At 45.3% G+C, this 17,056-nt stretch overlaps 1 protein-coding gene across 2 annotated transcripts in view; it reads left to right on the top strand.

Moving 5' to 3' along the window:
• Positions 1–17,056, top strand: part of SAMD4A (sterile alpha motif domain containing 4A) — a 221,150-nt gene that overhangs the window by 684 nt on the left and 203,410 nt on the right. For both annotated transcript variants that reach the window (XM_080643317.1, XM_080643316.1), the window contains exon 2: positions 759–1,390. In XM_080643317.1, the coding sequence (XP_080499443.1) occupies positions 1,195–1,390 (196 nt within the window). In that variant the 5' untranslated portion in view covers positions 759–1,194. The remainder of the gene's footprint in view (positions 1–758; positions 1,391–17,056) is intronic.

Genomic DNA, 17,056 nt, shown 5'->3' with positions numbered 1-17,056 from the left:
CACACACTTACACATACACACAGGCACGCACGCATCTGATCGCTCTGGGCACAGCAGGCCCTGGAGACCTCTCTGTGGGCTGGAGCGGCGAGGCGCGGGGGAGCCGGGCTCCGGCTGCGCCTCCGCCCGCTGGGCGAGGAGCTTTGGGTGGGGAGAGTTTATTTTTGTCTCGAGCTGCTGCCTTGGCTGCTCACGGCCTAAATCCAGAGGGGCGCCTGGCGGTGGAGATGCTGGCTGTTGCTGTAGATGGAGCTGCAGCCGCTCGGCTGCTTCTCTGGGAGGAGGAGGAGGAGGAGGAGGAGGAGGAGGAGGAGGAGGAGGAGGAGGAGGAGGAGGAGGAGGAAGGAACTCGGGCTGCTGCTGCTGCCCCCGCCTCTGCTTTGCATTAGCCCCCACCCCCGCGCCCCTCGCAGCCGCATTGCAAGTTTTCTGCGAGAGGAAAATCTGTTGCTGGTGCTGGGGTTCGCAGGCACAGCCCCGAGGCCACCCCGGGTGGGGTGTGTGGGGAGCACCAGCCGTTCGCAGCGGCAGCAACAGGAAGCCGTGGGGTCTCCTCCCGCATCTGGGAAGGAGGTGTCTTGCCTTTCCCAGAACGGGAATAGCTCGTCTCCCGCATCCGGGTGCGGAGGGGGCGGCCGGATTTGGGGGGACCGAACCCCTCGCGGGGCGCCCCCCGTCCCCACCCCCTGATGCACTCGTTTCCCAGGCGTGCTCCCTCGCTGGCCGAGGTCTCACTGCAGCCCTTTCTCTCCTTTCAGTGGTGATCGCCGCTCGGGAATGCGGGTGTAAAGGGTCCGAGCTGCCGCCCAGCGGGAGAGACCCCGGGACGCCGGAAATCACCATCCCGAAGCCGTGAGAAGGGGGGGAAGAGAGCATTCTTCATTCAGTTTGTGTGCCTTGTGGGGATTTTTTTTTTAAAAAAATCGTTATCTTTAAAAAAAAAAAAAGAAACATTTCCGTGCTACTGTCTGTCATCATCTCTGGGGAAATCAGCCAGAACCACCGGAACGTAACTGAAACCAGACGAGAAAGGCAGCAGCCCAGGCAGTACCTGCAGCGTCCGAGCGCCAGAGCCACCTTGGAACCGGAACGCGCCTCCGGCGGCCGCGGGGCTGCGGCTCCGCCAAACTTTGGGGCGGGCGGGCCGGGCTGGGGCTCCGAGGGGCTTCGTAGACAGAGGGCCGCCCCCTAACCATGATGTTTCGCGACCAGGTCGGGGTGCTGGCGGGTTGGTTTAAGGGCTGGAATGAGTGCGAGCAGACTGTTGCGCTGCTGTCGCTGCTCAAGCGCGTGAGCCAGACCCAGGCCCGCTTCCTCCAGCTCTGCCTGGAGCACTCGCTGGCCGACTGCGCGGAGCTGCACGTCCTCGAGGGCGAGGCCAACAGCCCGGGTAAGTGCGCGGCCGCCCCTGTCCCGCCCGTTCCCCCCACCACCCCATTCCCAGCCTCGGGCCCAGGCCCCGCCCCCGGCCGCGGTTCCGCGGGGACACGCACCGCGCTGTCCCCCGGGCCCTTGGCCTCTCAACCTCTTCCGCGTCCCCGCCCCTGCCGCCCACTCACCTCCGCTGGCCGCTTTGGGTTTGTGGCCACGGTCAACTCCTTCAGCCCATTCCGTGTGGTAGCTACGGTAGCATGAATGATTGATTTTTCTCTCATGCAGTTTCCTGGGAAATAAGTAAGTCAGGTCACGTAGAGTCTGGATTTTCTGGGCTATTTTTTTCTTCTTCGTTTGGACAACGTGGCTCTCTGGGTTTCAGCAACACACGAGGCAGCCCGGGACTGCCCTTCGGAAGCCAAGCTTTGATTAGGCTGTATGAGCAATACATGAAAATCTAATGTTATTATTAACCCCCCCCCCCCATGGGTAGTACAGTTTTAGAGCTCCGTCTTCTGAATAATATGTAGGTGATGCTACTGACTATTAAAATAATACTTGCAGTTCATATACTATTTGAGTCTGCTCCTCTACGCTGATGATATTCATATGGATATGCATCTTGTAGATGCCTGACAGCAGGCATGAATCAGAGTTCTTGCTGCTTTTTCTTAGGAAACTTTATTGAATAGAACAGAATTGCTTCGGATATATTTTACAGACACCTCAACTAGTATAGAAAGTGAATATACACGAAGGGTCCAGCGATTTGCTATTTGCTAGCATGGGTGGTGACAGACGAAATGATATCCTGGGGTGTGTGTGTGGGGGGGATGGTGGTGGTGAGGATGGGGGATGGGGAAAAGGTCTGTTGCTTATAATTTTGGATAGGGGAAATTCTTTAGTTCATGCTGCAGCAGGAGGGTGAACAGAGCCCCCAGTGTTTATGCAGAGAAAAGAATGCAGGGTCCTCTTCCAGCTGTTCCATGTTAGGGCCGCTAGCCTGCCTGCCTCAGCAGAGGTCTGGGCTGCCATTTGATGACAAGGTCCAGTCCAGGACAGCAGGGCCTGGGAGAAAGGAAAATGAGTGTGTCAGGGCAGCAAGAGGGGCGTGGGGGGGGGGAGCGGGGGGCCGTCCTCCACCTTACTTCTCCTCCCTGGTGTGGTGCTCATGATGCTGCAAACACCAGGATGGGATGTTTCCATATATAGAATCCCAGGCTGGAAGTGACCACTGGAAATCCTCACAGTCCCTTTCCTGAGCAGACAGGACTGCACCCCAAGGATCTCCTGTTGCCAAGGATCGGGGGCAAACTGAGGGGGATCCCACAGGCCTCCTGGGATTCGCTGGAGCCCAACAGCCCGCCCTGTTGGGCACAGGGTGGTGGTGGCAGGGTCCCTTTGCTCAGCCCCACATTTATAAATAGCTCAAAGGCCAGCCTCCTTCCTAAGGGGGTGGGAGCATAACTAGGTTAAGTGATGTCCACTCTCTTTATTCCCATCCTTAATGTGACAGGGTAGCCTGGTTCACCTGCTTGAGTTTGCTTTCTCAGGTTGACACACAAGGTTATATAAACTTCAGCATCTTGTGGAAAGCACAGGATTGTTGTACAGTCATTTATGTTGAATGCTTGACTCCAGTGCTTGTAGGGACTGTTTAAAAATGATAATTAATCTTTAGGTTACTCAAATGCTAGAGCAACATTTTTGTCCTTCTGAGTAAAGAAGACTTTTCCCAATAGGGCAGCGGTTTAGAAAGGGAGGTATTTAAAACATATGGTATTAAAAAGAAGTGCTTACTTTAACAATCTTGTAATTGAATAAGCCAAGAAAATGTTGACCTGTGAATTAGTATGTCATTTAGTGATTTTTTTCCCCTCAAAAAAATTCCCCCATACTTATTTGTGTAAGATACCGACCTGTTCATGCTGCTAAGTGCTGTAGACCTACAGCCTCTAGAACTGTTACGTAAGATAGGGACCGTTTTCCAGTTTCTGGATTAACCTTTCAACCTGGACAGTTTGCTTCCTTGGAAACCTTTGTACTCGATATGTTGTGTGGCCAGGACATAAATCATTAGTGATGTCCTGTGATGGTTTGCTTTACTTCTGCAGCGTAGGGACCACAAAGAGCATCAAGATGTGTCATACATACCTGAGTGTGGAGTGCTGTTCTCTTACCGACATTGGAACCTAGCCAAGAATGAGGAAAGGGGCAAAAATGCCCACTCAGCAACCAGAACAGACGGCATCATGTCCGGGAGAATAGTTCAGACCCTCTCTGGGAACATAATTACTCTTATTTTGGACAACAATCCTAACATTAAAAAATTTTTTTGACTAATCATTGCATATTATGGTTAGCACATTTAGAACGAGCTGAGCAGCTGCTGTAACCAGGAGTGAAAAGTGATCCCTGACAGCTTGACAACCAGGGAAGAGACAAAAATTTTCAGGGCAAAAGCCCCGAAAATTTTGGGAATGTTAGAATAGGACCCTGCGGGCATTCCTTTAGGCCAGTGGTCGGCAAACTCATTAGTCAACAGAGCCAAATATCAACAGTACAAAGATTGAAATTTCTTTTGAGAGCCAAATTTTTTAAACTTAAACTTCTTCTAACTCCACTTCTTCAAAATAGACTCGCCCAGGCCGTGGTATTTTGCGGAAGAGCCACACTCAAGGGGCCAAAGAGCCGCATGTGGCTCGCGAGTCACAGTTTGCCGACCACGGCTCTATAATAACAGAAATCAGTATTGCTGTTTACCATTAATGAGAGTGAACTACCAAAGGGATACATTTTTAAATGCACTCTTTGAGAAGGGAGGGAAATAGGTCATAAACTTAGGAAACATTGACACTCAAGATAATTGACCTTCCAAGCTGTTTCATTCTGTAAAGATCTCACCCATTCAGAAAACTAGGCTTTTGTGTAATGACTCATTCATTGGCTGGCTGAGGTGTCCTATACCAAAATCATCGTGTTTTACTTTATTTAGCAATCATCAATTCAGCAAGCACACATATTTCTTCTGGTAATGAGAGATTTTAAAATTTGTTGAATGGGGATCAAATTCATATCTGGGGCTTGATCTCAGTATAATTAAAAAAATTAGTAATAGCTAAGTAATAGTGTGAACTTGGCTCTGTTTTCTCCAGGACTGACTTTAAATAGTCTTTCACATTAAACCTGGTTTATTTGAAATCTGTGGGATGTATTTTGGTATTAACTTTTCATTCTCTTAAATTTAGCATTTATTGAATGAATCTAGTGCTTCACTGACTCAGTCTTTGCCTCAGATTCATGGCCATCTGAGATTAAAAAAAAAATAAGGTTGAGTCTGTTCTGTGGATTTATGAGTGTCACGATCAGCTCTTTAAGTAGAGGTTTGTTTTCAGAAGCCTCATGCCCTTAGATAAGTACCCTTCAGCCACCAGCCCAGATTAACTTTGAGACTTCTAGCCAGTCTCAGTTTGTAGATGACTGTTTCTGGAGCTGATATTTCATTCAATACTTAAAAATGGCAAAAATGGAACCCACTGACTTTACCTGCAGTTTCCCTAAGAAAAAATAGGTTGTGTGGCATTGTATATTTCTGACTTTTATCATTTGGACTTGAAATATATTTTCCAATGGAAATAGTGTAATAAATGGAGATTCGCTAGTGAATCCACAGCGAGTTACTAACTCACAAAACAGTGTATGTTTTGTGGAGATATTGCATATGTTTGCAGTAAGTAAGTGGCAAAAAGATGGTCGCTTTACTTACAAGTAAATACAGGAGAAAGTATTATCTGAAATGGTGGTGCTTGAAAATTATAAAGGACTTGTGGGCGTATTTGCTCTCATTAGAGGGTGAAGATGTTGGCTCTATAATTTTTATGGTTTTTAATTTTCATAGTGTAAGTATGCCATACCCTGAGTTGCATTTTTAAATCACAAATGGAATAAAAGGAAAGCAAGAAGAATAGAGATTTTCCTAATGATGCTGGGTAACATCTTGTTTGTAGTGCTTTCTTTGACTTATTCATTCCACATGCATTTTCTAACTATTTTCCTGGCCCTGTGTTATGAAGTGGGAATACAAAGGTAACTTATTATATAGTCCAGTGTCTGGTACACAATATGATGGGTGCTCAAGCATAGATATGGGCGGGGACAGTGGTTCTACACCCACTGTGAACCTAGAAGCTAATTGCTTGGTAGAGTCAAGGAAGACTTCACTGAAGCAGAGAGATGTTTGAGTTGAGTTTTGAAGGGTGAATAGGAGATGGTTCAATATGTAGAAAGGATTGTAGAGAACAATCATGAAGGTGTTTTATAAGCAGAAAGGATCATATTTATAAAAATGCTGCTTTATGAAAAGGCCCAGTTGTGTGCAGGAAATGGTGAGTTTAGGGTACCTAGAAGAGTGTAGAATGAGCTCCCAAAGACAAAAGTTATGGGTATGCAGGACTTTGTCAGCTAAGGTATTTGGACTTAACCCTGCAGAGATGATAGAAAACCCAAGAAGACTTTTTGGAAAGGAGTTAAAAGATGAAATGTGTGTACACTTTGGGGAAAGAGAATTCCTGTATATGCATGATCTTCTGAGAGGCAAAAATGGAAGAAGTACAGCAGTTTGGTTCAGACAGGTTCCATTGGCCACCTGGTGGCATCATGAGCTCAGGGTAGCTTTGTTACTGTCAGCATTGATGTATGGGGGAAGAAGAAAGGATTGAGATGGAGAGGAAAAGAAAGTATTGTTCAGGTGGCCATTTACTTATATCTACAGGAGTTAATTTCTGAGCCTCCATTTTGTCATCTGTAAAATGGAGCTAATCAAACCGTGTTATTGTCCAGAAGTTACTTATTAATCATCAAATGATGATCTGTTCTATTCCCTAGGTTTAACATTGCCTCTGATGAATATAGAATTTATATGAAAATGTTTGCTTAAATGGCAGGCAATCTTTTTCTTTAAAGGATTATCAAAGAGAGATGGGGTGGGGGGGGGACTTGGAACCCTGAAAAGGTATGAACCTACTTTGCCCCACCTTCTGCTTGCAGCCTTGTTGTTCTCTATCATGTCGGGTTCTAAAAAAATGTAGCACTGACCCAGTTTTCCCAAATTACCTATCAACGTTTTTTTTTCCCTTTAGTTGGTGAAAGTGAAAAGAGGAAATCATTTTGTTGAATGAAATATATTGGGACTTTGTACCCGAAACACTTTTTACTTAGGGAGAGGTAATTTTCTTTGGGTTGGTCAAACACATCCATAATCTTTGTTGTGAATAACTTGGATTTGATTGTTTAGCTTGGGTGTTCAAGGGCTTCAGCAACTGAGTGTGTTATAAACAGGTCCCATCAAAGCAAGTAAAAGGCAGACAAACTTAACAGCAGTCAGATTAGTTTATTTATGTTTAAACAAACAAATGAGGGTGAAACGAGAGTCGGAAGGACTGAGAAATAACTGAAAACTCCCCAGCATCTCCTGTAGAGGTGCAATTCTAAAGAGAATTGGCAACACAAGAAAAAAGAAAATATTTCTCCTTCTTGACCTGGAGAAATTGGGAGGTTTTTATCCATGAGCAAAGTGCCTTGTGTAACTCATTTTCTAGGAAAGGTGTGGTGCTCATATAAATCTTTTTTTTCCTCTTAAAAATACAATTACTACTTTAAGTTTTTCGCCCATTCCTTTCTTTCCATCTCTTGTAATCATTCCAAGGCCTTACTGAGTTCATCCAATTTTGTAGATTAAGATGCAGAATTAGATGTCTCCTCTGAGCTATTTTTTGCTTCCAGGGAAGCTGCCCGAGGCAGGAATCTCCCAAACAAAGCAGCATTTTCAGAACAGGAGTCAAGCTTTCTCTCTCAGTTAGACCTGGGCTTTACTCTGAAGGTTGTAGCCCAAGAGCCAGCTTGAAGTTCTGCGGAACCAGCCTGGCTCAGAACATGTCACTCCTTGGGACTCATAAGCTAGTTCTAGGGTTTTGTTCCCACTCAGTGTATCCATATTTTAATATACTGCTCCTTGTCTTGGTTTACTAGGGAAAAATCAGTCAAATGATTCAGTGGTTTCTTTTACACAGTAGATAATACATAGCATTAAATTGTACCTGGCAAAGAGTATGTAGTAAGAAACTGTGGGACCAAGTTCATATTCACCAAGTACACCAGCAGAAAGCTGGGTGCAGTGTCAAAAGGTGAAGCTGGTGCAATGATTCTTCTCAAGGAGCTTGCACTCAAGCTGTGGAGGTAAAACAAACCGCCTCACCCCTACGTGTGTGTGTGTGTGTGTGTGTGTGTGTGTGTGTGTGTGTGATCTGACCCTAAGTAGTTGCTGAATGCTATGGTTCTGGTGAGAGAACAATACTGGAGTGAGGGGAAGGGAGAGAACAGGATGGGTTGGGTAGTCCAAGAAGTAATGAAAGGGAGAAGTAAACTTGAATGTGTCATTTGAAATGATGCTTTATGACTTGCAAGTTCTTGCCTTTTTAGTACTTTTAAACTGAGTTTCACTAAGGAAACCACACATATAGGGGGCTTGGTGCATGGACCGTGCTAGGGGCAGGTTTTCTGGACCTCTGAAGGATGAGTATGAGTATGTTAGAGTGAGGGGAGCATGATGCATATTGTCCATAAGGAATTATTTCTTGAATGGAAGAAGGAAAAATTTAAACACCTCTCTGATTTCTAATATTTAAAGGTAGGAACGCAAAAATTTTTGCTTACCCAATATTTTGAGTCCTCTTAAGTACCCATAAAATTAGGAGACTTAGTAATAGTTCTCTTGACTCCTCCCAGTAAAATACTTTTGTATTAGAACTGGTGTTAACCAGGAACATCTAAAACACGGAAGGGGAAAGTGTTTTAGACCAGCTCTCAACATTTACTGTATATGTAATCACTTGGGGATCTTGCTTTTAACCTAGAAATCATATAGAGGAGGTCTGGGTGGGAGAGGCCCGAGTGCCTGCATTGGTAATAATCTCCCAGGTGGTGCTGTGCCATCTGTGGACCACACTTTGAGTAGAAAGATCATAGACTACTAGGGAGGAAGGTAACTTGGAGGTCATTGGTGCACCACCTTTCCAGTTTTATGGATGCATATCAGAAGATTTTTGTTTGCAAATGAAAACTTACATGAAAGCTTATAGGAAGTGGATGGTAGCCACCCCTCACCCCCACCCCATTTCCACCTCCCAACCCTAAATCCAGGGAGAGCAGTTTGAAAATCTCTGGCCTAATTCTGTGGTTTCCTCAGGCTCAGAGACATTCAAACGGTCTCTCACAGCTTCTCACAGCCTGAACGGAGTCTGGGTTTGAGGAAGGCAGAGCTGGCTCCTGCTGCAGCATTCCCCCAAGCTTTTTGGACGTGTCCCTGCTGGAATTTCCAGGCATTCTAATGGTCAGCATCCCACGGAAAATCAGGCTCCAGGAAAATTTATTTTTATTTTATTTTACTTTTTTGCTGATGCTATGGACTGTAAAGTTGAGCTGGAAAGAGCAGGAATGTTAATTCCAGAGGCCGGATGGGAGAGATCTCTTCCTACTTCCCCAGCACACTCCCATCAGCACAATCATCGGAATTTCTGAAGCGGCATATCCATCTTTCAGTGGAATGCCAGTGCTTGTGTGTGCAGTTTAGATACACAGAGAGCGTTGACTTTCCCTGTACACGCTGATCTGTGTGAGTGCAGGCACCAATGATGTGACTTAAATGTGTGACTAGAATGGCAGTGCTGAACCACTTTTGAATTTCTGAAGAGCCATAAAGGAGTAGGGGCGCCCCCTGAAGCCTCCAGAGAGAACATTGTCTTGGTATGAAAAAGAAAAAAGGAGGGCGCAAGTAGGTTCTGTACCGAGTAGGGACCCGGGAGGTTAACACTGTCCTGGGTAAGATACCAGAAGAGTCTTTAAAATGGGATTTGCTAGTATTTGGATGAGAAATAGGAAGAAGCCTGGTTTCCTAAGAATAGGAAGGATGGGTCAAGGAGAGCTAATGTCATTTCTTGGTTGAGGGGGCTATGGGAAGGAAGAGAGACAGCATGCACAGAGCTTCTGTCTTGTGGGCAGACCACGGGAATTCAGAGAGGCATCCCCTTATTTCCTGATGAGTAAAATGGAGACGTGGGGGCTGGAGGAGAGCCTAGTTCCATGGCGTTAGAGTGGTTTTGGTGACTGACAGGCCCGGCTTTGGCGACTGTCAGCCCTGAGGAAGGTCTTTGGCTCTGTGCTCAGGGCTCACGTGATCGACATCGTCATTCATATTGATGTGTGACTTAGCCTGGAGTCTCCAAGAAATCAGAATCTGAGGCAAGGCCTGACATGCAGGTGGTTTACCGTGGGCACTGACCCCAGGGAATAGGAAGGGGGCAGGGAGGAGAGAAACGGGAGGAAGGAGCCTGTGGACTATGGCAAGGGACAGGCGAGGTGGGCATTTGTCCACAGGCTCCTTCTCACCTTGGCCAAGGGTTTCTGTGCTTAGTCCCTGCCCTTGAGGTTTGCGAGGCTGAGCCTTTCCACCGTGTCCCGCACTGTGGAAGGCAGAAAGCTAGAGAGACGTGGGACCACCGAGGCAGGATGCTGTCAGGTTATACCTGTCGGAAGCCAGCGGCCACAGCAAGGGCTGCAGTGTGAGCTGGGCTGAGAAGGTGTAGCTGAGGGCTGATGACAGAGTTATGATCCAAAATACTATTTTTAATATGCAAGATGACTATTAAACCACTATTGCATCCCCTAGGCCTCACTTAGAGGAGACATGGTTCAGTAGGAGCACGCATGAACAGGACTTCTGGCTTTTGGTAGACTCAGAGCTTAGTATGAATCCTGTCACAATGTGGTTGCCCCCAAAGCCACTCAAACCTTTAATCATACATTAGATAGATGATACACTATATAATAATATTATATTCAGAACAGGTCTTCTGTTCCAAATAATAATACAATACAGGGTCCGGCCTTTGAGTCTGGGTACACGCTTTGAAGAAGATGGACAAGCCAGGATGTGGCCAGAGGAAAGAGCATGGTGTTCCACCTGAGGACCAGGGGAACATTTCGGCGGGAGAAAAAGATGAATGGAGAACAGGACAACTGTCATTGGTCCTTTGGAAGGTTGGCTTGGAGTTGAGGGGTTCAGTTCTGTATCCGTGTAGAGGGCAGCGTGTGGAAGCTGCAATACTAGCTGAAAGTACAGAAGGACTTTAGTGATGAGAGTTCCCAAACAACGGCATACGCTGTTTTGAAGGCAGCGGCTTGGCGTTCACCAGAGGCGGACAGGCATTTAGCACTGTGCAGGGCACAGACTGTTACTTCTAAACAAGTCTGGCTCCTATTCACTGAGCACCTGCTTTGTGCCGGGCAGCTTCGTGAATTCTTTGCATACGTTATCCCATTTATTCATCCCAACCACCCTGTGATGAGGTGGTCAGGGAGGAAACAAGCCGTCTCACCTCAGAACCACTCCACGTGCCTTTAGAAAAGAAGCTGTGACCTCTTGGATGACCTCCAAAGTACCTCCTAACCTTAAGATTCGATGGCTTCTCTGAAACAGGAATAAAGATAATAAAACAGAACTTTTGGGAGCAGAGAAGAAGAAGAGAGAAAGTATGAGTGAATGAATAAGGGTGGTCTTAAAAGTGTTCTTCAAATTATTTCCAGTGTATTCCTCCTGTATTTCATGGCCTGTTTGGGCACAGGTTTTAAGAAATACACTTTGGAGTGATTTTCTGTAATTTTTTTGAAGTAGGCAGTGAGGTGAGGCTAAGTCACTATGATGAGTAGGGCCAACACGTTTAAGAAAAGATGTAGCCCTAGCTGGTTTGGGCTCAGTGGATAGAGCGTCAGCCTGCGAACTGAAGGGTCCTGGGTTCAATTCCAGTCAAGGGCACAGGTCCAGGTTGTGGGCTGGATCCTCAATAGGGGGCATGCAGGAGGTATCCAATCAATGATTCTCTCTCATCATTGATGTTTCTATCTCTCTTTCCCCTCTCCCTTCCTCTCTGAAATAAAAAACAAACAAATAAACAAACTAAAAACATATATATATAAACATATATATATATAAACATATATAAACATATATATATATATGTGTGTGTGTGTGTGTGTGTGTGTGTATACACACACACACACACACACAGACATTAAAGAAAGTATGTAAATTGAATCTTGCTTCTTTTGGTCATCCAACAGCAGTGATAAGCCCTGAGTATCAGTCATTTATTAGCAAAGGTAACTCAGAATTGCAGTCTATATCTCTGAATCCTTTTGTTCCCTCCATGTAGTTCTAAAAGTGACCATAGGATATTCTTTGTATGGTAGTAGCTGTCTTTCCTTCCTTCCTTCCTTCCTTCCTTCCTTCCTTCCTTCCTTCCTTCCTTCCTTCCTTCCTTCCTTCCTTCCTTCCTTTCTTTCTTTTCTTTCTTTCTTTCGCACGTTATGAGTGCCAGTCACTGTGCTGATACCTGCACATACACACAACCATTATCTCCAGTTATTAAATAGGTTAATGATACAAAGAAGCAGAACTAATGGTTGTGAACATTAAATACAATCCTATAAAATAAAAAGCTAATATGCAAATCGACCAAACTTCAGAACAACTGGTCGCTATGACGTGCAATGACCACCAGGGGGCAGACGCTCAATGCAGGAGCTGACCCCTGGTGGTCAGTTTGCTCCCACAGGCGGGCTCAAGGCTGGTGAGCGCAGCAGCAGTGGCAGGAGCCTCTCCCACCTCCGCTGTAGCGCTAAGGATGTCCGACTGACGGCTTTGGCCCGCTCCCTGGGGACCGGGCCTAAGCCGTCAGTCGGACATCCCCTGAGGGCTCCCGGACTGTGAGAGGGTGCAGGCCAGGCTGAGGCACCTCCCCCCCCTTCGAGTGCACAGATTTCGTGCACCAGGCCTCTAGTAATTAGATAATGTGCTTATTTACTACTCAGACTTTTGCACATAGTAAATGCTTCATAACTGGTTTCTAAATTATATAAATCCCACAAAGTAGATATTATCTCCATTTTATAGATGAGCAGACTTAGGTTGAGAGTGGTTGGAAATGTGCTAAGCTCACCAGGGTGTCTCTATGTTGAACCCTTACCACCATATGAATGCTGCAGATCGCTTCCAGCTCTTAGGTAAATGAAAATGTTGGCATTTAAAAGAAAAGTCCTTAAGGATATTTAATGGCAGTTTTAATATGTCTCACTCTAACATCTTATAAATTTGGTCTTGGAAGAACTCTTTGCAGCTTGTCTATTTTAATGTGTGTCTTATTTATCAGATTTTAATCCTATGAAGCTCAATATGGCTTGGCTTCTTTTTCATACTGGCTGCTTCTTCTTCTTCTTCTTCTTCTTCTTCTTCTTCTTCTTCTTCTTCTTCTTCTTCTTCTCCTCCTCCTCCTCCTCCTCCTCCTCCTCCTCCTCCTCCTCCTCCTCCTCTTCTTCTTCTTCTTCTTCTTCTTCCTCTAATTAAGTGAAGGCATTGATTCAAACATTTCCCTTCCTGTGAGGGAGACTCAAGGAACAGAGGCTTCTGCCGCCTCTGCATGGTCAGGCAGGACTTGGGGAAGGAAACAGGCTTTACAACGTATAGAGAGGAAAGAATGAGGAATGTGTTACCCAATAGCTCATGGTATCCTTGACGTGGACACACTAGCAATTGATGTCAGGGTCAGGATCTAGAATTAGGCAAAGCCCCAACTTGAGGGCTGTAGATGAAAACAAACTTTCCCATTGTTTATAAATGGAGGGGGGCGGGAACTTATGAAGACTGGTTGTAGCTGGTGTAAGAGTGAATTCTAATTTCATTTTCTAGCAGCATGAAATTAAGGAGGTGGAGAAGACCTTACCTACTCCAGTCCCTCTGTTGAAGATTTGAGAAGACTGGGGTCAGCTAGGGTACCTGCTAGTAGGGAAAGGGCTGGTGTTACACCCTCAGTTGCTTCCCAGCCACCTGTGACATAGATGTGTTAATGCTTCCATGGTTGACTTGGCCAACGTGGTCACCATATTGAATGTCTATTTGTGCTGGGTGTGAGTGAAGCTCTACTTTCCTGAATGTCAAAGGCAGGATTCATCAGGATGATCTCCTCAAAGGGTTTTCCAGACCACCCCCACCTTTTTGTGTGATTCTTCACTCACACTAAAGTGCAGATTTGTTTTTATTGGAAGATGATTACCACTTATATTTTGAAATTGTCGTTTAGTGTAGGGAGGCTTGACTTTATTTTGGCAGGTTTTAATCACAGTTCCAGTAACGGCCTCTTGATTTATGCGGAATCTGACTCAGCCACTCTGGAGTTACCCTGAATCCCAGCAGAGAACTAGGAGTCATTCATGACTGCCCCGGGCTGGTGGGAGGGACTTCACTCTCAGGCTGTTGAAGCGGTTCCTTCCCAGGTGTTCATATGCCTGGTGTGGTGGGACAACTGCAACTCCTCCAGAGGGTGTCCTGACCCCTCAGGCTCTGTGGTGTCCTGTAGGCACGGTCACAGTGCGAGGCATCATCATCCTTTGCCTTCCAGACTAGTCTATGTCTTCTTCACTTTTGGTCCTCCAGAACTTCATACCATTCCTGGCTCATAGGTGATCTCAGTATGCTTTCTTTGAAAGAATGGATGAATGAGTACAGAGAAATTTAAATCATCACTCTAATCCACAAGGGGTTTACATCTTGGTTGTGAAAAAAACCTCAGTGCATAAAGATTTCATAGTAGAACAGGACAAGATGATAATCCTAGTGCTGTTACCAACAGGTATGTGATAAAGGCCAGATGTGAGAAATAGATTCTGTTACTTTTCAGTGCCGTATGAAAGAGCGGGGCTGGGGTTTTGGCATCCTCACTTAGAAGTGTGTCACCTTGTAAAAATAATTTAAACTCTCCGTTTCCTCATCTGTGAAATGGAGTCACCCCTGCGAAAGTCCCAGAGCTGTTACCAGGACGAAGTGGGATTCTGTATGCGTAAAGTACTTTGTAAACTGCATCGTGTTGTATAAATGCAGGGTGACATTATTCTCGAATGAACAACTGAAACAGTGGGGGGAAAACCTTCAGGGATGTGGGTGTTTAAAAGGTCCAGGAAAAGATAACCATGGCTTCTTTTTCAGAGCTTTTGCTCATTCACAAGAGCTGAAATAGCACACGGTTCTCTGGGCCTGGACCGAGGCCTGGATCTGATGAGTCAGCCGGGACTTGCAGCTGTGGGTGGAGAGTCCCCATAGGCAGGCCTGGCTGTAATTTGTCAAAGTTCATTTTGTGTCCACTTTCATCCTTTTAATTGATTAGATCACTGAGTGCACTTTCTTTGAGTATGAAGGACTCAGATGTCAGTGCTAAAGAATTCCTTTGGGGAAAGTGACACAAAATTCTGTGTTGTGACCACTGTACTCCCCTGCCTGCAAATACTCCAGTATGAGTGTTCATGGAGCCAGTGAAAGCATGCCATAGGGGTTCCCTACATAAACGGGCGGGCCTGGATTCTTTAAAAAAATGTGTGATAATTAAGTTTTTAAACTTTTTGTTAAAGAGGTAACTTCATAAACGTTATTATCCAGCTTAAGACCATTCGGTGGGAAACCTTTGAGTATTTTTGCATGCCTCAGCTAAACAAGAAAATAATTATGCTTTGCTTTTTATTCTTTAATATTTTTCCACCTTTACCTTTCATTGAACAAGTTGGAAAAGGAGAATGGTTTTTCGTCACTGTTCTTGCTTGGTTGGTTGTTTTTAACAAAACCTCCCTATTTTCACATTTTCTTTTTGTGGGAGAATGAGCAGATTTTCCATATTATTGTGGCATTTGCAGATGATCTGAGCACAGTGAAAATATTGAAAGTGTGAGCTGTAAGGTCAAACTTGAACCTTGTGTGTGATTCTGATATTAAGCTGCTGGTGGGTGACATGGAAATAATTGCGGTGTGTATCTGTTTAGTTTGCAGTATTTTAGAGAGGAATAATTAGGACAGAATCGCTGTGGCTGGTTTTCTTTAAGACTTTCCCCACTTCTCACTGAGAGAGGGAAAAACTCCCAGAGTTAAGACAGGAAATGCTTACCTCGCCAGTTTGCTTCAGTGGTTAGAGTGTTGGGTGGACTGAAGGGTCGCAGTTTAGGTTGTGGTCAAAGACATGGCAGGTACCTCAGTTGCAGGCTCAGTCCCAGGCCCAGTCCAGCACGTGCAGGAGGCAACCGATTGGTTTGTCTCTCTCACATCGAAGTTTTTCTCTTTCTGTCTCCCTTCCTTTCACTTTCTCTAAAAATAGAAAAAGTCAGCCTGGCTGGTGTTGCTCAGTGGTTGAGCATCGACCTATGAACCAGAACAGTGGTCGGCAAACTGCGGCTCGCGAGCCGCGATTTGCCGCTCTGTTGACTAATGAGTTTGCCGACCACTGACCTAGACTCTCGATTCCAATAATTACAGGCTGTTGTTGTTCCTTGTGATTAAGCCCCTATCCCAGTGGTCGGCAAACTCATTAGTCAACAGAGTGGCAAACCGCGGCTTGCGAGCCGCATGTGGAGGTCATGGTTTGTTTCCCGGTCAGGGCACATGCCTGGGTTGCGGGCTAGGGACATGCAGGAGGCAGTCAATCAATGATTCTCTTTCATCATTGATGTTTCTATCTCTCTCTCTCTCTCTGAAATAAATGCAAATATATTAAAAGAAAAAAAGAAGGGAAAAGTCAATGGGTGAGAATTAACAAACAAAAACCACACCAGGAAGTACTTGGGTATTTTGTTGAACACCTCAGTGGTTTTAAGATGGTGAGTGGTGTTCACCAGCTGGCATCCAGTCCTCGGGCAGAAGACACAGAAGGAGGTGCCTCGCCCACACCCCTCTGCACTCCACCAGCTCAGCATTTAGCACACTGGATTACAACTGAGCAAAGGAAACTACAGAGGTGACAGCCTAATGGAGCATGGTGTTTCGGATTGGATCCCGGATTGGGAAAAATCATTGCCAGTATTGGGATAGCTGGTGAAATATAAATGTTGACTATATCCATTATAGCGGATAATATTACAGCATTTTAAATTTCCTTAATGTTATCATTATACACTGAGTGGCCAGATTATTATGATCTCTGAACACATAATAATCGGGACACTCAGTGTATATTCTATATAATAAAAGGCTAATATGCAAATTGTCCCCTTGACCAGGAGTTCGACCAGCAGGCAGGCCGGCCAACTGCCCATGTCCCCTCCCCTTGGTCAGGCTGGCCGGACCCCACCCATGCACGAATACACACACACACACACACACACACACACACACACACACACTGAGTGGCCAGATTATTATGCGTTCAGAGATCATAATAATCTGGCCACTCAGTGTATATTGGTCACGTCTGAAAATATCCTTATTATTAAGAGATGCATACTGAAGTCTTTTTGGGGTGAAGGGACATGATGTCTGCAACTTATTAAATGTAAGGTGGCAAAGATTAAGAATTGGTAAATCTTGGTGAAATGTATATGAGAGTACATTTTTTTAAAATAAAAAAGTTCAAAATGTTTATTTTTTAACATCGATATCCTGTACTGGAATGTTAGCTCCAAGAGGGAAGGGCCTTGAGTAGGTAGATTGCCAGACAAAATACAGGATGCACAGTTAACTGCAAATTGCAGATGCACTATGAATAATGGGGCACACTAGTATCACTAAAAGAACTATTTGTGTGTATCCACAATCAGAGTT

The sequence above is a fragment of the Plecotus auritus genome (assembly GCF_963455305.1).
Source record: "Plecotus auritus genome assembly, chromosome: 1".
Classification (NCBI taxonomy): Eukaryota; Metazoa; Chordata; class Mammalia; order Chiroptera; family Vespertilionidae; genus Plecotus; species Plecotus auritus.
This window is presented reverse-complemented; position numbering and strand designations above follow the sequence as displayed.